Source organism: Apodemus sylvaticus, chromosome 1, assembly GCF_947179515.1.
Source record: "Apodemus sylvaticus chromosome 1, mApoSyl1.1, whole genome shotgun sequence".
In the NCBI taxonomy this organism is placed as follows: domain Eukaryota; kingdom Metazoa; phylum Chordata; class Mammalia; order Rodentia; family Muridae; genus Apodemus; species Apodemus sylvaticus.
This window is the reverse complement of record NC_067472.1, coordinates 127,400,536-127,421,109: the sequence shown is the minus strand read 5'-3', so window position 1 is coordinate 127,421,109 and position 20,574 is coordinate 127,400,536. Positions and strand designations below refer to the sequence as shown.

Below are 20,574 nucleotides of genomic sequence, written 5' to 3'. Positions count from 1 at the left end.
GCCTTAGCCTCTCATTGGGCATTCAAATTTATCACTAAAGCTGTAAGAAAGGACATGGTGGCCAGGCTGTGGTGGCGCACACCTTTAATCCCAGCATTTGGTAGGTAGAGGCCAGTGGATCTCTGTGAGTTCAGGCAGACACAGCTTGATGGTTAAAGGAGAGGCCACCAAGCTGGACAACCTCAGTCCAGTCTCATGGTCCCACACAGTGAAAGAAGAAAGGAGGCTCCCAGAAGTTGTCCTCTGCCTCACGTTTGCACTACATGCACCCCCACGCCCAGGGAAAAGTTTTTAAAAGTTTCAAAAAGCAAAGCACACAACACACTAGGAACATGGATGAAAGGAATGGACAGTGAGTAAAAAAACGATACATCAGCTAGTTTTAAGTCTTTAGTCAGTCGCAGGATGGCACAATTGTTGAATAGTCCTTGCAAGCTAACAATCACCTTTCCTGGCCCTTTACCCCTGACTGGGCCGGGGCTGGGATTGAGGGGAGGGTGGGGGGATTGCTACCTCCTAAGTAGCTTCATAACGGTCAGCCTTGTTCAACCCACTGTGTCTCACATGGTCGTGAGATTTTTACATGGACGTTCCTAAGTAGGCTTTTTCAGATCTTTGGGTAAAATATGCATCTTTTCACTTTTTCGCTTCTGATAAAATTGCCCCAAAGCCATGGAGGAAATGGGTGTAAGATTTTATGAATGAAGGAGAGGTGCTGAGACAGAAGAATTCCCTTTGGTTTTCTGCATTTCCTCCACCAGCCCCTTGCAGTCGAGGTCCAGAGACCTTTGGTCATCTGAGCAAAGGCTGTGACCCCACGGCCTGCTTGTCCTTGGGTTTCTCTCTACTGCTCACCCCATGATGTCTTAACTCTGAGTTGAACTTCTGCTGGAAGCTGCTGTGCAAGAAAGGTTACTGAGGGGAAGGGCTCACTGCAGCGGACAGTTTGCCCAGTCAGTCCTCCATAGCTTCATGTGAACCCTGTCAAAGGAGAGGCACTCTGTCACCGGGTAAGTGCTCCAAACTCCCTCCTGGGCTGGGCCTTAGTCCCCAGGGTAACTCTGAAACTCCTGGGCTAGACCTTAGTCCCCAGGGTGACTCTGAAACTCCTGGGCTAGACCTTAGTCCCCAGGTGACTCTGAAACTCCTGGACTAGACCTTAGTCCCCAGGGTGACTCTGAAACTCCTGGGCTGGCTTGGAAGCTAATTGCTGTGTGTTGGCCTGGGTTTCCACACAAGCCATCTCATAACTCCTGAAGATCAGAGAGAGAATTCTCCAAAGCCCAGTCTCATCACTGGTCCCCCGTCACCTTGCCCTGTCTCCACAGGTTGCCCTTCTTGAGGGCAGTCACAGCTTAGCTATCTTGAGTTTTGGAATTTTCACCTGGTAAATAGTGACCAGGGGCCAGGGTGAGGGCCAGGGCCCAGGAACAGAGCACGTGATTCATGTGTGAAGCACTGGGTTTGGTTCTTAACACCCCACATCAAAACACATACACTAAGTTTTATTTTTAAGGCAAGATCTTACTGTGTAGCCCAGGCTGGCCAGAACTGTCCATACTCCTGCCTCTTTCTGGGTGCTGGGAGAAGGTGCCCACTAAGTGCTATGCACCTTCCCTCTCCATGACGCCTCTTTATCCCTGGGCTCTCCCCCCTTACCCCTTCAGCTCTCCCAGCTCTGCAGTATTCCCACACATTGACTTAGAACACACATGTATTTGGCACGAACCACACTGCTGTGCAGGAAGCTGGGCTGTTGAGAGCAGCATTTTGGAAAGGTTCTCTGTGCCTGGCTGTTCTCAAGCACGAGTGTGCTTTTCTTTTCCCGCCAGAGCATAGGTCTAGCCCAGCCCTTGTCCCAGGTAGACTCCCCACAGTTGGCTGTTGGTGTCAAGGATACTCAGAACCAGGCGTGCAGAAAATAAGGAAGTGTGTTGCAGCTTTGCATGAAGGGTACCAGGCATGTTACGTTAAGTGGTAGAAAATGTCAACTGGACTTAGAGCTCCATAGTGGTTATTCACATGTAAGGATAAATACCTCGGGCCACTGCTGTGATGACTCTGAAAAGGCCCCTGGTGCTCAGCCCCCACCCCACCCCACCCCACCCCGCTCTTAGGACCGGCCCCACTCCCCCTGCAACTGGGACTCCTTTTGCATTTTGCTGATACAAAGCTGTAGGAAGGTGTCGCTCCTCACCAATGATATTTTATTGGTTAACGCTGCTGTCAGTCTGGTTGTGGAGGCCTTTGGGAAATGTAGTATTTGCTGAGTCCTGGTGCTTACTGCTCTGCCTCCTGGATTCTTTGCATCGGGCTGTCCAATTGATCCTGACTCTGGGTGGAGTGTCACGTGAGGATGCAGCTTGCTTGCAAGGGAAGAGTATTCGGGTTGTCCCCGCCCCGCCGGGTGGGCGTGGCCAGGGGTCAGGCTGCACCCGCTCCCTCAGCCGTACTTGGTGATGCTGGCCGCTCTTACTGCTCACTGGGCCTAGAGACCATATCCCTGAGCCTGTAGTTTTCACCACTCTCAGGCCCCAGGGCTTGTGTCTGTCACTTAAAAGTTTCTAGAAAACATGGCCTGGCGTGTGGAGCAGAGTAGCTGTCACTTCCTGGTCATTAACCAAGCAAAGTCACCTGGGGCAAGGGCCCAGGCTACCTGCATAGTGATGGCTTCAGCCAGTCAGTGTCCAGCCAGTCAGTGTCCAGTAACTTCCAATTCTAGCCTCCTGGGGTTCTGCATTTTTATTATGTTCCTAAAGCTTACAGTCTTTTGAAGTAAGGATCCCCTGTGCTTTCACGAGAGTCATGTTAGGGCTAAGAAGTTCTGACCAAGAGTGAGGGCCTAGCTGCTCAGCTATCACAGTTGAATCTCAGTTTTGGGGCCGATTCCACCCAGGTGCTGCTCTTCTAGATGCTGCTGGTTTTAAAAGAAACTTGGCTTTGCTGGGCAGTGGTGACACACACCTGTAGTCCCAGCACTCTGGGTGGCAGAGGCAGGCAAATTTCTGAGTTCAAGGTCAGCCTGATCTACAGGGTGAGTTCCAGGACAGCCAGGGCTACACAGAGAAACCCTGTCTTGAAAAACTAAAGGTGGGGAGAAAGAAAAAAACTTGGCTCTGGAACAGACAGAAAAAACAACAACTGAAGAGCCGTAGCATCAAAAGAACACAACTTTAGTCCACTGGGGCGGCAGAGGCAATTGGAGCTCGATGAGTTCAAGGCCAGACTGGTCTACATTGTGGGTTCTAGGCCTGCCAAAGCTACACAGAGAAATTCTGTCTCAAGAAACAAAACAAAGCAAAACAAAATGAAACAAAAACAGTACTTGGTGGTGCTTGGCTCAGGGCCCTGAAACAGGATATGAAGACTATAGCTTGGTGATGGTCTCCAATGGAGTCAGCTCAAACTGGCCTCAGAAAATTCCTCACTAGGGAAACATGCACAGTAACCTTTGCAATGTTATGAATTTATGGGGAAATAATCTCTCTCTCTCTCATTTTTTTCGAGCTAGGATTTCTATGTATAGCCCTGGGTATCCTGGAATTCTCTGTAGACCAGGTTGGCCCTCAAACTCATAGAGATCCACCCACCTGCCTTTGCCTCCCGTGTTGCTAGGATTAAAGCCTTGAGTCACCATGGCCAACTTAGCTATATTTTTTAAAAATTTTGTGGGTTTTGGTTTTGTTTTGAATGTGTGAGTGCCTGCTTGTTTGTATGTATACCGCACGCTTGTAGGTACCCTGCAGACTAGAAGAGGGCGTTGAAATCTAGAATTGAGTTACACAGGCAACTTTGTGAGCCACTTGTGTTGAGTGCTAGGAACTGAACTTTGGTCCTCTGCAAGAGCGACTGCCATTAACCACCCTGAGTCATCTCTCTAGCCCCATATTCTTGCACCTTATACATTTTCTTAGACTAAATTCTGGATAAAATAGGCTTCCAAGAAGACTGGAGGGCGTGGGAGGCTGGAGAAGTTGCTCAGTGGTGGGGAACCCTGGCTGCTCCCTAGACCTGGGTTCAGTTCTCAGCACCCATATGGTTGCTTCAAAACTATCTGAAACTCCAGTTCCAGCTGGTTTATGGCACCGGGCATAAGCATGGCATGTCTATATATCTCTATCTCTGCATCCATCTCACATGCAGGCAAAATGCTCATACAAAATACATAGCATCAAAAAGAATGCATTTTTTTTTTTGCAAGTTCTTACCCTGTGGGAGGGCATAGGAGAGCGAGAAGAACTTTAAGCCCTGAGCCTATCAAGATCGAGACCATTGCTGCTTGCCTCTTACTCTTGCTTGCTAGAATTTAATTCTTAGTGCCTGTTGTATTGCCATGTCCAGTTTAAAGTCTTCTCTGAGGGGCGCCCAAGAACAGTGACCTGCTAGGTTGGAAACTGGAGGAAACTCAAACCTCTCCAAATACTGCTGCCCCGAAGGAGTTCAGACTCACACCAGAATTTATTTCAAGACCCTGTGGTTATTTGAACAGCGATGGAGGGTTGGCAGGCAGCTGGTTCACATGTATGAGCCCCATGAACCTACCCTCAGCACTGTGTCCGCATGGGTAATAGGTTTTCTCAACCCCGAGTGAATAGGGAACTGCAAGGCAAACACAGCTTCAACACACTGCACCGGCACCAGGCAGTTAGCAGGCAGACAGCAGGGCTGTCTTCTCCAAGCCTGCTGATCTAACCATTGGACTTCACTAGGGTTCCAATAGCAAGAGGCATCAGGATCCTTCCAGTCCCTCACACTCCAGCAGATGCTGTGCTACTAGTGACTAAAACCAAAGAATTGAAGAGAGATGATATGGGGCTGGAGAAATGGCTCAGCAGTTAAGAGAACTGGCTGCTCTCCCAGAGGTCCTGAGTTCATATCCCAGCAACCACATGGTGGCTCACAACTATCCAGAAGAAAGATCTGACACCCTCTTCTGGTGTGTCTGAAGACAGCTACAGTGTACTCACATACACTAAATAAATAAATCTTTAATTTTTTTTTTTTGAAAAAGAGATGATACCGCAGTTGCTTCCTTCAGAACAGTTCCAAACTCTCCTTTTCCAGGGGGCCCAGATCTGGGCAGACAGCAGTATCCGGATACTAGACAGGAGGCTGTGGCTCTGGCACGAGACTTACAGAAGCCTGAAAGGCAGAGGGTGTGTGTGAAGGCAGGGCTTCTGTGTAGCCCTGGAACTCGCTATAGATCAGACTGGCCTTGAACTCAGAGATTCACCTGCCTCTGCCTCCTGAGTGCTGGGATTAAGATGTGTGCCACCACTGCCAGGTTACTTGGCATGTTCTTAAAACAGTATAGGCTAGCCAGCCACACCTCTGGTCAGGTGAGTGGTACTTCTGGTTCCTTATATTATGATAGGGACAGACTTTAGGCCTGGCTGGTAGAAAGGTCTAAGGTAGGGTTAAACCCAAGAGTAGTAATCTTTAAAACAGCTAAGTATCCCCAAACCAACTTAGATGGCTCATGTATGTTACAGAGGATAACAGAACCATAGGCTTCTGATAATACCTGGATGGGCCAGAGGGGAAGCCCTGTGAACTTGGATTCTAGAAATCCATCTTTGTGGCTTTCTGTTTGTTTTGCCAGCCCTGCATTGATAGGTCAGAGCAGAGCTTTGCTAGGAAGAGAAGCAGACAGTGATGTCTCAGAACTCAGTGGTGAGCCCTGTGCTCACAGCTTTTCTCCCCTGCCCTGCCTGGGTCTTCATGAAGACGGCAGTGGAGACCAGGGTGCGCCCAGCTGCTCTGAAAGCACAAGCATCAGGACCAAGAAGCAAGTTGGGGAGGAAAGGATTTATTCAGCTTACACTTCTGCATTGCTGTTCATCACCAAAGGAAGTCAGGACTGAGACTCAAGCAGGTCAGGAAGCAGGAGCTGATGCAGAGGCCATGGAGGGATGTTTCTTACTGGCTTGCTTCCCCTGGCTTGCTCAGCCTGCTCTCTTATAGAACCCAAGACTACCAGCTCAGGGATGGCACCACACACAAGGGGCCCTCCCCCCTTGATCACTAATTGAGAAAATGCCTCACAGTTGGATCTCATGGGAGCCATTTCCTCAACTGAAGCTCCTTTCTCTGTGGTAACTCCAGCTTGTGTCAAATCGACACAAAACCAGCCAGTACATAAGCTCTCCTCTCCAGAGCACTTGGAACAGTAAGATACAGCCCTGAGGGCAGAATTAGGGACCTTGAGTTGCTAGTCAAGATTTTCATCCTGTCTTCTGGGGGGGAGGGGGTTAGATTCTGGGGAAATATTTACCTCCTATCCTGAAACACAGCTCAACCAAGCTCTCCACACAACTAGAGGTGTGCAGGGTGGTTCACAAAGGCCATTCGAAGGGTTTTTTCTGCTCCATAGCAAAGGTGTCTTCTTGTCTGCCTCTAATCAGCATGGACACAGAGCAGGTGAAGAGCCTCCCAGATGATCCCCGTCTGTCGAAAGCATGATTTGGATGGGCTGTGGTCTTTGTTGCTTTAGTAGTCAAGACTACTTCTTTAAGAATTTAGGGCGGGGGAAATGGCTTAGTGGGTAAAACCCTGGGCCACCAAGCCAGGTGTACACTGTGAGGAAAGAACAGAGAAAGCCTGTCTCCGATAAGGTGTGGTCTGCCACAGAGCTGTCCTCCACACGCACCCTAGAGCAAGGCAATTCACATGTTATTGCATGCATGTGCACACACACACAGCCACACTTTTTAAAGAGCTGCGGAGATGGCTCAGAGGGAGGAGAGCTTGCTGGCAAAACATGTGCCCTGAGTTTGCCCCCAGGCGCAGTGTGGGCATCTGTAACCCCGCTGCACCTTTGCCTTGGTGGGAGCAGACAGGGGCGTCTCTGAAGCTCAAGGGCAGGTGGCCTGAGTATGCAGCAGTGAACCAGAGAGAGCCTGCCACAAATACAGTGGAAGACAGGGGCCAGTACTCAGGGTGTCTGCTAACCTACACACACACACACACACACACACACACACACACACACACAGGGGCCAGTACTCAGGGTGTCCGCTGACCTCCACACGCAGGCACACACACACACACCATACATGACAAACTGGGCTACAAGATGTCTTCATACTACTTTGTATTTTGATACAGGACCTTGCTCTATAGCCCGACTGGCCCAGCACTCGGTGCGTAGACCAGACTGCACAGAGATCCTCCTGCTGGGATAAAGGACAGGTCACCGGGCCGGGCTGATCAGACCGCTTCAGAAAGTGTCACACCAGCACACTCCTGGTACCTGGCGCTCCACACATGGGAAAGGCTCAGTCGGTGCTGACAGAAGCTCTCTGATTCTTGCTTACTGAATGCCTGTCTTCCCTGAGACTCAGCTCTATGCAGCTTCCTCTGTCTAGTCCAGTCCTTCCAGTGGACGGCTATTTGTGGCCTCTGAGACTTTTCAGAGCACCTGGTGTTGGCGATCATTTTCAAAGCAATATTTCAGAGATCAAGTTGGAATTTTTGTTTCTTCTAATTACAGAAAACAAAAATGGCATAGATTGGGGCTGGAGAGATGGCTCAGTAGTTAAGAGCACTGACTACTCTCCCGAAGGTCCTGAGTTCAATTCCCAGCAACCACATGGTGGCTCACAACCATACATAATGAGATTTGATGATGCCCTCTTCTGGTGTTTCATGACAGCAACAGTGTACTCATATATATAAAAAAATAAATAAATCTTTAAAAAATGGCATAGATTATTTTAGAATGCTTTTTAAAGATTTTTAAAGGGCTGGAGAGGTGGCTCAGTGGTTAAGAGCACTGACTGTTATTCCAAAGGTCCTGAGTTCAAATCCCAGCAACCACATAGTGGCTCACAACCATCTGTAACGAGATCTGACACCCTGGCGTGTCTGAAGACAGCTACAGTGTACTTACATATACATAAATAGATCTTTTATAAAATTTTTTTTAAAAAAATTACTTATGTGTATGTGTGCACACAGGTCCCTGCAGAGGGCGGTAGATCACCCTGGAACAGGCTACAGACAGGTGTGTGTGCTGCAGAGAGGTGTGTGTGTGCTGCAGACAGGTGTGTGCTGCAGACAGAGGTGTGTCTGTGTGCTGCAGACAGGTGTGTGTGCTGCAGACAGAGATGTGTGTGCTGCAGACAGAGATGTATGTGCTGCAGACAGAGGTGTGTGTGCTGCAGACAGAGGTGTGTGTGCTGCAGACAGAGATGTGCTGCAGACAGAGGTGTGTGTGCTGCAGACAGAGGTGTGTGTGCTGCAGACAGAGATGTGTGTGCTGCAGACAGGTGTGTGTGCTGCAGACAGAGGTGCATATGCTGCAGACAGAGGTGTGTGTGCTGCAGACAGAGATGTGTGTGCTGCAGACAGAGATGTGTGTGCTGCAGACAGGTGTGTGCTGCAGACAGAGGTGTGTGTGCTGTAGACAGAGGTGTGTGTTCTGCAGACAAGTGTGTGTGCTGCAGACAGAGGTGTGTGTGCTGCAGACAGGTGTGTGTGCAGAAACCATCTCCAGTCCTCTCCAAGAGCACCAGGAGCTCTTAATCTCTGAGCCGGCTCTCCAGCTCCAAACCTAAAATTCCTTACATATTAGACATTAACTCCTATCCTCCCTCCTTCTAACCCTGACCTAAGTGTCCTTGCTGAGTCCCTGTGACTTAGCCTGCTGTAGGTACCCTCTGAGAAGGCACCTGTAACATTTGTCCTCTGGGTTGGATCATTTCCTAGGATCCATTCTGCCCAAGCCTAAGGATAGCCTGGGACAGAGAGCGAGCGAACGAGCGAGCGAGCGATTGAGTGAGCGAGCCATGTCCTTGACCCGCTGCGTTCTGCTCCGTGTCAGGTGAATCTGTGTCTGCATACCCACTCTTCCTGCCACCTGGCACAATCCAGTCCCACGCAATGCCCCTGTGTGTCACTGACAGGCCCCAAGCCTGCTTTCGCAGTTGTATTCCCATTTACTCCTAGGGTAGGGGCTCTGTCTTTAATAATGGTGTCCCCTCTGCCTGAACACAGGCTACAACTCGACTGTCACCCTCCCTGTGCGAGCCTGCTCTCACATGTGTAGCTGAGCCCAGGCTGCGGGAGTGCACCCCTCCTCCTCCTCTAAAGGAGGCCCAGTGTGGATAGCTCAGGATCCCGTCCTAGCATCGAGGCTGGCTTGTCGTGGCATTCAGGAATGTCTGGAGATGGCTAAGTGAGACAGATGGAGCCTATAGCATCACTGTTCCCACAGCTGCCTCCTTCTCATTCCTCCAAATCCCGCCCCTCCTCTCTCAGGGGCAGAGCTGCCCAGAAAGCATGCGGCAGCCTGACAGTCCCCCTCCCGCCAGCAGCTCGGGGCATGCCTAGCCTCGACCCCCTTCGCTAGATGAAAAAAACAAAAACAAAACAAAACAAACAAACAAAAACCACTGAATTCTAGCTAGTTTTTGTCAGTGCTTTCCCGACTCCTGGCACATAGACCAGGCTAGGCTAGGTCACAAGATGTGGAACTAACACGCCTCACAAAAAAAAAAGAAAAAAAAAAGGACAAGAAACACAGACAGACAGTTCTGTTCTGAGAGTCAGAAACTCCCTTTATCCTCTGGCCCTCACTGAGCTAGCTACAGACAGTGTCCTGAGTCGGCGTCCTGGGACCTGAAGGGAAGGCGCCCACTTCTCTATCCATGCAAGCCTCCCTTCCTCCACTTGCTCTGCAGCCGCAGACCTCAGCTCAGTCGCCTGTGGGCGCACGTGGGTGTGCACTCGCTCTTGCTGGTCCGACCCTGGCTGATACAGTTCAGCAAAGCACCATCTACACTCTCACTCGACCTCTAAATTACCCACTAAGCTTTCAGGGTGAAGAACTAGAGCTCAGCTAGTGGTTGTGGGAACCGGGATCTCAGGGAAGCGTGAGCTTTGTAACATTTGCCAGCTTCTGAGACTCCCACCAAGGCCAATCTCAAGCTTCAGTGTGTCATCATGGAGCACGGAGTAGGGGGGCCGTGGGATGAGCTTCAGGGGGGCAGGGCGGGGAAGACAGAACACTTCCCAAACTCTAAGCATGATCGTGGCGTGAAGCTGCGATTCTCACAGCTCTCCTGAGCGGACCCGCATCAACCTCACTGCTTCAGAATCAACTAATTCTCCCCTGCTGGCCTCTGTCACATGCCAGGTCCCAGCCTCCTCAGAAGCTGAGGGGGAGGGGCGCAGTGCCTGAGCTCTCAGCCCAGGCGCTGAGAGGGAAGAGAGTCTACAAGTTTCTGCACCTACTGGGCATGGCATCGGGAGGCTGAGGAAGGAGGCCTGCACGTTCAAGGTCAACCTGATTCCTTACACAGTGAATGTGTATCTCAAAAATAATAAGCAAAATAAAAATGAATACATTTTACTTTAAAAAGTTCTTAAGCAGCCAGGCAGTGGTGGTGCACGCCTTTAATCCCAGCACTTGGGAGGCAGAGGCAGGCGGATTTCTGAGTTCGAGGCCAGCCTGGTCTACAGAGTGAGTTCCAGGACAGCCAGGGCTATACAGAGAAACCCTGTCTCGAAAAAATAAAAAACAAATAACAAAAAAAGGAAGTTGTTAGCCTTTTTTTATCCCCTAATATTTTTTAAGTGCTGTGGATGGAAGGAAGTGTGTACCCCTTGCAAATTCATACACTGAAGTCCCAACCCCGAGAGACTAAATTTGGAGCTGGGGTCTAGGAACTAAGGTTAAATAAGGTCATAAGGATGGACCCTTATCCAACAGAGAACAAGACAGAGCTTACTCCAGTCATCACGACAGAGGTCACGCGTGCACGACAGAGGTCACGCGTGCACGACAGAGGTCACGTGTGCACGAGGAAAGCAAGGTGCATCCTTAGGCAAGCAAAGAGGCCTCAGAATGAATCCACCTTCCTCATGAGTGTGCACATCCAGGCATGTAGACAAACACACACACACACACACACAGTTGGGACATAACCCAGTACAGTAGGCCCTGGATTCAATCCCATGTACAAAAACCAATTAAGTAAATTGCTAATTGCTTCTTACTGGCATTCTTTTCGATGTTTATTGTCCCTGAGACATTGATTCCTTCTGTGAAGAAGTTCACACCCACATTCACACTGCGGCTCTCCTGATTCTCACCATGATGCTGTGAAAACAGGAACACAGTCTGCTGCGATACACTGGAGATGCAGGTTGGAGACAGGGCTCCTGGAGACAATGGCCGCTTCCAGCCATGTTCCGCCATGCACACTACCAACTATTCTCCGGTAATTTTCTCGTGAGTTCCCACAGTACTAGGTGGCAGTTGCTCCACCTTCATTTTACAGATAAGAAAAAGGGACGAGAAGGGCGGGCTGACTTGCCTGAAGCCGACGGCGGTAGTGGAGCTGTGGTCACTCAGAGTCTGCGCCAGCCTCTCAAGCCTCTCCTCTCCTCAGAGGCCCCTGAGGGAAGCTGCTGCTGTCAGCAGGCCTGCAGGTCCACCCAGTCCCACACATGCAGAGAGGCATCACTTGCTGCTGACAACAAAGTTCTGGGTTTGCTAGGGTGCCAGGTGTGGGTGGTGACCAGAGGAGCAGAGTCAACCTCATTTCCATCCAGGAAGATGTGGCCTTTGTGAGTGAAGAGAGGCTCTACCTGGCTTTTCTTTCCATCCCATGATGTGACATCATAGATCTGTACTGTGCCATCAAAGCCTGGAGAAGAACGTGCAAAGAGAGATGTGACGTGACCCTACTCTTTCTCGGAGGACGCACTCTATCACAGGACACTCAGAGGTCACCACAGAGAAAGTCGCACGTGCACCACAGTGGGGGTGTCTCCACGAGCAGCTGTGGATACCATCACACATCCACATAGTATGTGACAGTATGCTCAGACCTGAGGTGGTTGTGTGCACTGTGTTTTGTGTGGAAATCAGTGAGGTTAACCTTAGGTACCATTTTCCGACACAGTGCACCTTGTCTTTTGTCACAGAGTCGTTTCATTGATCCAGAACTCACCAATTTGGCTAGGCTAGCCAGCCACCCCCACCCCATATACACACCATATATGTGTAGGTTTTCAAGACAGAGTTTGTCAGTGTAGAAGCCCAGCCTCCCTACACAGGTTCTGGGGACCAAGCTTAGATCCGCCCGCAGCTTCACAGATGCCTGTGACATCTTTACCCTCTCACAGCAGCCACAGGAAGGAGACTCAGCAGAAACTTTCAAGTTGCTCCAAATCCCAATCCTACACCCCCCCACCCCACACCCCCACTCTCGGGAAGCCTCCTCGTCTCTCTTCAGTGTTGTCCATCTGTCCCTGTCCTACCCTGCTGTCCTCCCTCTCTCTCTGGCTCCTGACACACCCTCACAGCGAGAATCCCAGGCTTCGCGAGCCTGCTGTTATGGGCACAGCAAAACTACAAGCGATGAGCAGCTCACTGAGATGCTGTCTGGCGCAGCCTCTGCCGTCCCAAATCTTACTGTCTACAAGTCTCTCAACACACTCAAACCTCTGCAAGACTTGTAAGAGCCACTGTGGTTCAGTGGTCAGGATGGGTAGTGCCTGCCTACAATTACAGACTACAATTAGCATTCTGATAGGCCACCTAAACTTTTGCAGGCAGGTTAACTATGGAACTGCAGGTTCCTTCCCAAACACCTACCATCCCTGGGCGAGAGCAGTGGAGTAATAGTTTTTCAACGGTACCTGAAATAGCCAAGCAGTTGTCCAGGCCAGGAGCCCAGGTCACCCGCAGCAGCTCTGGGTCAGGGCTGGGTTTGAACACTGGGCACTGGGCTGAGCTCACAGGATGACAGAGATTCCGGGGGTCTAGAAGACAGAGCTGCCCATCTGAGCCAAGGCTGGCAATGCAGGGTCCAGGGCCTTGGCCCTTGTTCCTGACTTCTGCACACCATCTCTCTCCACTAGACCCAGAGCTTGAGCTGACAGTCTCCAGCGGTGCCCACTTCTGACGCGTGTCCACAAGCCCCAGTCGACCTGAGGTGCCACAGAAAGCAAAGGAATCTGCGTCTAGGACCTGAAGGCTGCTCACGGGCTCGCTGTCAGTTGTACCTACAGGACAGAGGGCAAAGAAGAAAAGGTGCTGGAGTCAGGTGGCTCTGGAGGGTGGCAGGGCTGGAGGCCTGTGCCAGGTCTCCTGTTCACACCCCTCCCTCATCTTGCCAGGCTACTGTGCTGGCGGCTGCTGGGCCCTGGAGGCCAGGGTTGGTTGGCACTGTATGCTCTAGGTTTCCCCAGCATTTTCTTTGGCACAGAAATCTTGGGCGTTTCTCACAGTGGCTGAGCCTGGCTGAGGACAGAGCTGGCTGCAGAGCCGGGCACACTGCGGTGGTACCTGAGCTGTATGTGATCTTCTGGGATTCCACATCCACAGACCTCAGGCCACTGAGCCGCGCCCCGTGGAGGATTCCAGGTGCCAGAGAGCAGAAGACAGACACCCGAGGCCAGAGACTCTCCTCTTTGTCCTGCACATCAATGGTACTGACAGCTTCAATGACATCTGAAGCAGAGGGAAGAGGCCGAAGCGCAGAATGTCAGTGAGGGCGCTGGTCAGAAACCTTCCCGACATTTAGAAGGTCAGGGGAGAGGGCGCTGAGGACTGGCGAGCCGGTGCTGAGACAAAGGCCCTCTGGGTTTGTTCACATATCTCAAGCTGCCAGGATCACTTTTGTGTCCTTGTTAATTCTCTTAGGAACTGTTTTTGCAAATGGCAGACAGTGCGTCACTGCAGACATCTTGAAATCACACGGTCCTGACATGTCTGACGAGGAGAGGAGAAGGAAGGGAAGGGACACACTGCTGATGTCAGTCCCATCTACAGTGAAATGTGACAAGCACCGAGTTCACAAACCAGGCCTGCTTCTTCCAAAATATGCTGTGATCTCATGGCCTCACGGCCCGCCAGCTCCCAGCTGCTCTACAGATGTCACAGATGGAAACGGGAAAGCAGGAAGGGCTGCCTCTCAAACACAATGCAGCAAAGATGCATTTCCAACCACAGTAAAATTTTAGTTTAGTTTACATCTTTAAATATCACTTTGCTTATTACTGTGTGTGTGTGTGTGTGTGTGTGAAGGTCAGAGAACAACTTGCAGGAAGTCAGTTTTTTCTGTCCACTGTGTGAGTTCTGGGATTGACTTTAGATGGCCAGATGGCCAGCTGGACAGCAAGTGCCTTCGCCTGCTGAGCCATCTTGCCGGACCTTTGCTTGCTTGTTCTTTTTTGAGACAGGGCCCTGCTATGTAGCCCAGACTGGCCTCAAACTATCCTCCTGTCTCTGTCTCCTAGTGCTGAAATGATATGCATTTTAGTTTTTGTTTGGTTCTCATTTCTGTGGATTACTGTGTGTCTCAGGCTCAGGCTGCATGGTTAGCTAACTGTTTCTAGTCTCTGGGTTCTATATCATTTCATTTCTTTTTTTTTTTTTCCTTTTTAAGTTTTTGGAGATAGATCTCACTATGTAGACCAGGCTAGCCTCAAAACTCACAGAGGTCCATCTGCCTCTGTCTCCCGAGTGTGCTGATTCATTTGAAACTTCCCTTGATGTCACTTAGAACAGTTTGGAACAAGTATTTGCTGCACAAACTACTGAAAAGAGAAATCTTGTTTTCTGTTTTGTATTTTCTTTCTCCAAAATCAGACTCACTATTTCATGTCCACACACGTGGGGACGAAGCTGTATGCGTTTTCAGTTCTCAAGGACGGACCTTGGTGAGAACAGTGGGTGGACAGTGGGAGAGGTAGTAAAAGGCTCACGGGATTGAGTGTCCCCTCCAGACAGACAGTCCTGCACAGGAGCAGGCACGGCTCGGCTCCAGGGCTCCAGGGCTCCCAGGGCATTTCGTCCAGACTTCTCAACTCAGCTGAGAAGCCCTTGCAGCAGGTGCAGCAGCTGAGCCTGGGGCTATTAGCTGGTCTCCAGGGAGCAGAAAGGCTGCTCTCCTGGGCCACTTCCCTGACTCCCTTATACTGATCCCAAGGAGCCGAAAGCTCCCAGGCCCTGCTGTTCTGAGCTGGAAGAGGGTTTTCAGCTGCTAGAAGGGAGGAAACCTATTTCAAAGATTTAGCATTAGTGGTGCTGGAATTACAGTTCAGTGTCAGAGCACTGGCCTGGCTTATCTGAGGCCCCGGATGACGTCTCTATCTAGTCCATAACTGCACACACATAAAACAAGTCCAGCCTCTCTCCAGTCTGTGCGGAAAGTATATCCTTTAGGAAATCGTCACCAAACCAGCATGTTAAGATGTTCAAAGAGCCAGGCGATTCGGTACACACTTGGGGGATGGAGCCCAGCCTGGGCTACATGGATAACTTCTTAAGACAGCCCTGATTACATAGTGAGACCCTGTCTCAAAAACCAAACCAAAATAAAAAAGCAAGACATCACCACCACACACCAATGAGAAGAAACTCACCAACCTGGGATCCATTATCAGCAAACATATCTAATAAAGAACTCGTACCCAGCACTTACAGAGGACTTTTATAACTCAAATAAGTGAATGGCTTCACAACCACATGAAAGATCAGTGGAAAAATGCAAACAAAAGCTACAGTAATAAAAAATACCACACCCGTTAGAACCGCTTACACAAAAAAGGCAGGGTTAGGGACAAGTGCTTGCCCTTAGAGGTTTAACCCCTAAGCACTCAGAGACAGCAACAAATGTTGGTGAGCACATGGAAAAAATGGTGACTTCTGCACATTGCTCGTGGGACAGAACTGAAACCATTTTATAAAATTGTGTCTGTGTGTGTGTGTGCGTGCATGTGCGTGTGTGCACGCCTGCATGAGTTTTTGCGTACATGTCCATGCAGATCTGAGGGGTCAGTCCATGAGCTGATATAGCAGAGGACGGTGATCTACCTGACCAGCAAACGTGTGACCAGCAAACATGCTAGGAAACAAACGGAAGTTCTCTGCAGTGGCAGGAGGAGCTCTAACCACCGAGCCAGCTCTCCAGCCACGACTTTTAATTATTTAGAAGCAAAACAAAACCCCATAAAGTTACCACATAATTCAACAATATTATGTCCATATCAAGATTTGTACATTAGGACAGAAGAGACAAAAAAAAAATGTACCATACCCACCCCAAGGCCTAATGTCGGCAATAAACGGGCACAAATCACCCATGGGTACAGGACACCGATAGCCTTAAAAGCATCTGCTAAGGGGCAGAAGCCATATTAGAGGATTCAAGGGAGGGCCCACTGGTGAGACGCTTTCCAGGACAGGCAAGTCTACGCTAAAGAAGATAGATTGATAATGTCTGGGCAAGTGTAGGAGTCAGATTAATAGTAAATGTCCTGACAGATCTTTATGGGAACAATGAAAAATGTTCTAAAATTGCTTTACAGTGATGGCTGCAAAACTTGACAAATTATTTTTCAAAGTCATTGTCTATACCCAAATCATTTGACAGATAAAGCATGCTCCATTAAAACAGCAGCAACAAGCCAGGTGGTAGGAGGAGGGTGGGGAATGCTTAGTGCCAGCCTTTAATAGGGAGGCAGAGGCAGGCAGATCTCTGAGGCCAGCCTGGTCTACATGAACGAGTTCCAGGACATCCAGGGCTACACAGAGAAACCCTGTCTTGAAACATCCAAAAAAAAAAAAAAAAAAAAAAAAAAAAAAAAAAAAAAACATCAACACAATAAACACCCCAGGAGCAACAACAAAACCCTACACCACATGTACAGGTAAGCGCCACAAGGAACTGAGAACAGCACACAGACAAGTGCTGGGAGGGCACGCGAGAGCACGCGGTAGCAGTGAGCATGCCCAGCATGCCTGTGCAGCAGTGAGCCCCGGAGAAGTGACAGCCACTGTGCTGACACTGACGGAGGCAAGCTCGCTCTGTGGGAGGCAGTGCACAGTGGCCCATTTCCAGCTGTGACGTGTTCTCACTGGAGGAGGGATGTGGCGATTGGCTATGTCAGGCTAGAAGGACAGGATACACGCTCTGATGTCTGCTTGACAAGGACCTGCAGGCCCACTGCGAGCCCTCACAGGGGACTTCCTAACACTCTGACAAGGGACAGGATCGACACTTCCTGCTCCTTCTCTGTGCCCCTTGGGAAGCAGTGTGACCTTTGCCTTCCCCAGAATCTCCTCCAGGCCGAGTGCCCCGGTGGCTGTAGCTCAGCCCTTCCTCTGCCCATGTCGCGCAGAGAGGCCCTGGCTCTAGGTGCTCTGCCAGCAGCTGGGGTGGTAAACTCAACTCCTGGAGGAAGTTCAAAGAAGCCCTGTTAGGCCCTGTGAATGCTACCTCATCTTTGTTGCATGTAGTAGCAGAGACTGAGCTGTCCCCTCTCCCCTCCCTTATGTGCTTTCCTACTGGCTCAGCTAAGAGGCAGGAGTGTGTGAGTCACTTTCCTAACACCTCCCCTTCCAGCGAGTGGCCTTCACTCACCGTTGTCCTCTCTAACTTGCCACACTTGTATGTAACACCCTGGATGTCCACTGGTCACCAGCAACCTGTTCCAGAGAGATGGAAAATCTTAAGTCCAGACAGGGAAGCTGGCCCTCAGCCCAGCAGCCTTCCCTCACAGCCCGCCCAGGAGCCCTGGGACCGGGGCCCTCATTCGACCTATGAGCAGGCTCATCCTGCTTTAGGGACAGGATCACAACTCAAGAAAGCCACAGACAGCCCAGGCCGCCACAGGTCATGATGGACGCCTGAACACAGAACCCCGACTAAAACCTGATCTTCTACAGGGGCCGTCAGCTCTCGACAAGCTTCAGAGTACTTCTCCACTCTGTCTGTGGTCCCTGGAGCAAGTCCACAGACTTGTAGGTTCTTCTAATCAAGATGTCTGCTAACCTAACGCTTTCTTCAGATGCTCGGCCTGTGTGAGCCCCAGCTATGTCTGCACACTGAGGAGCGGGCATTCGGATAAAGGCCGCAGAGCCTTTCCTGTCATCCCCAAAGAATGCAAAGTCTGGGACAGACTGGCCATACCTGGTATCTGGCACATGCTTTAGGTCAAAGACAGATCTGTCTGAAAATCCTCCGTGGCGCACTTTGAAGTCCCTCTCTGGGTATAAGCCCTAAAATCAAAGGGTGGGGCAATCAGACAACAGCGGCTTTCCTCTTCCTTTTTGGCTTACCTAGGCAGGGTCTCTGTGGAGCCCTGGCTGTCCTGGAACTCGCTCTGTAAACCAGGCTGGCCTCAAAATCAAGAGTGCTGGGATTGGGGCTGGAGAGATGGCTCAGTGGTTAAGAGCACTGACTGCTCTTCCAGAGGTCCGGAGTTCAAATTCCACCAAACACAAGGTGGCTCACAATCATCCTTAATGAGATGCCCTCGTCTGGGGCGTCTGAAGACAGCTACAGTGTACTTACATATAATAAATAAATAAATCTTTTTTTAAAAAAAAAAGAGTGCTGGGATTTAAGGTGTGTACCACTACCCCCTGGCTCCTATAGACTTTAAAGGACAGAAGCAGGTACTTGTCAGGCACAGTCCCTTCCGGGTTTAACAGGCACTCCAGAAATGCATAATAAATTAACACATATAATCAGCTCCTCTATTTAAGTTACCTGGTTTTCCTTTACAGAGAGTCTGAGAGGTAGTATCAAATGAAGGATCTCATTTTTTTTCAAACTTTCATAACCAGCAACAAAGACTCCTGAAACAAAACAGTAACTATGACAAAATGTTAGAAATATCGTGGATCATGGCTGGATTTATAAATTTCCCCCAAAGGATAAATACCTCCCCCATTCTCTGAGTAGCTTGTGTCAGGGCGAGGAAGTTGAATAGCTCTCTCTAAAGGCTTAGACTTTAAAACTCAGTCCGTGAGGCAGAAACCCATCTCTTTTAGTGGCAGGCAAGGTATATTACCTTTTTCACCAATCCACTCAAGGACTCGAGTGGCTCCTGCGAGGTCAAACGCATGGAAGTCTTGGTACCTGCAGGATAGGGATACAAAAATCACGCAAAGCACAGCTAACGGAGAACTCTGAGATCGCTGAAGGATTGGTGGAACCAGGATCCGGAGTTAGGTAGACATGGGGCTGACTTTTTCCCCCTGTATTTTACTCCCTGGTGTATAGGACTAGGCTCGGCTGGCCATAAGGAACTGAGCCTTGGTTCTTCACCTGTGGAACTCCCACAAAGTCGATTTCACCAAGTTGAGATGAACAATCAGTAGGAGAATCTGTGCTCGAGTTAACCTCGTGGCTGGCACAAGGTAACCGGTCATGTGTGCTTTATCAGTCCTCACAAGCGTGGATCTGGTCACATTATTTGCTTACAAAGGACCGAGAGTCCCAGAGCTAGAGGCCGGGGATCAGGACATCTGTCCGTCCCTGCCTGGGCACTGCCCGCGAGCCCACAACGGCCCGCGCCCTCTCCCATAGCCCATCAGACCCGCCCACGGCCCAATTTACAAGCGCAAAGACTCCACGAGCCAGTCCTCTGCGAGCTCCATAGCAACTGTGGCTTCCGTCGCTTCACTTCCGCCAGTCAAACTTCCAGGGCAGGCGCGCGCGTTCTCGCGAGGAGAGGGCGTGGTCTTCCGCTAGCTGGGGCTTGAGCGCTCAGAGCTGCGCGAAGCCCTGTTGATGTTTCTTCGGTTCTGAGTGCAGAGTCCTGGCGAAAGCGATGCAAAAAAACCCAGATTCATCCTTGTCAGCTACAAGCTGGATCGGAGATATCAAACATACCCCTGTATATTTAGGACCAAGTATGTGCAGCCAGAGAGCTGTCAGTGTCCCAAAGCCAGGTACAATACAGACTTAATTGGAACCTCAGGCGAACAGTTAATTTGAAAGTTTGCGTGTATTGTCCGTACAGGATACTTTAGAACTTTTTTTTTTTTTTTTTTAATGAATGGAATCTTTTCGGGCTGGGGATGTAGCACAGCTGCTAGGGTGCTTGCCTGGCATGCACGGAGTTAGCTTTCCAGTACCACATAAAAACGAACAAAACCCTGGCATGGTGGTGCACGACTGTAATTCCAGGGCGCAGGGGACTGAGGCGGGATCAGAAGTTTTAGGTCATCATCTGCTGCATAGGGAGTTGGAGGCCAGTCTGTGTTACACAAGATACTATGTAACAACAAAGTGTCTGACATTCCAATTTAATTTTTATTCCATAACTTTGGCAACATGTAAGGAGGACCCTACATCCAGAGGAGAGTAACAGCACAGCAGGGCTGGATTCCAGTGTGGTTCTCTCAAGTATGCACAGGTACTGCACTAAAGTTCGCCATGGGGATCAAAGATGGGGGAGTGTAGCGAAGTGTAGATAGCCCCCCACTGTAGGCGGAAAAACATTAGGTAGCAGAGCTCAGAGCGTCAGTGCAGCCAACACAATACCTGACTGCTGAGGGTTGACAGCCACTCATGGTCATGGTGAGGGTGATGGGGCTTTTCCAAGACCACCCCATCTTCTTAATATGCCACCGCCCCAGAACCCTTCCCTCTTTCCTCAGATGTGGGTGGAAGGAAAGGCCCAGACATTCTGTGTAAAGAGCAGTATTTTTATTTGCAACTTCACCAGGGAAGCAAGAAATACAGCAGGAAAGACTTTGTGTCTACATTGTCAACATTCCTGGTGACCCAACCAGAAATCACAGTAATGGAGTAACACATTTGA

The 20,574-nt window shown here is 50.0% G+C and overlaps 1 protein-coding gene across 2 annotated transcripts; it reads right to left on the bottom strand.

The window, feature by feature from the left end:
• Positions 1-10,990: 10,990 nt before the first annotated feature.
• Positions 10,991-19,430, bottom strand: Wdr73 (WD repeat domain 73). Of its 2 annotated transcripts, none has more exons than XM_052159804.1 (8): positions 19,365-19,430; positions 18,817-18,884; positions 18,513-18,601; positions 17,931-18,019; positions 17,382-17,446; positions 13,301-13,465; positions 12,652-13,017; positions 10,991-11,654 (listed from the first exon to the last, which is right to left on the bottom strand). In XM_052159804.1, the coding sequence occupies exons 1-8, from the start codon at positions 19,403-19,405 to the stop codon at positions 11,422-11,424; spliced, it is 1,116 nt and encodes a 371-aa protein (XP_052015764.1). In that variant the 5' UTR covers positions 19,406-19,430; the 3' UTR covers positions 10,991-11,421. The 2 variants fall into 2 exon arrangements, with proteins under 2 accessions (XP_052015764.1, XP_052015756.1); XM_052159796.1 differs by lacking the exon at positions 19,365-19,430 and adding an exon at positions 19,074-19,358.
• Positions 19,431-20,574: the final 1,144 nt, after the last annotated feature.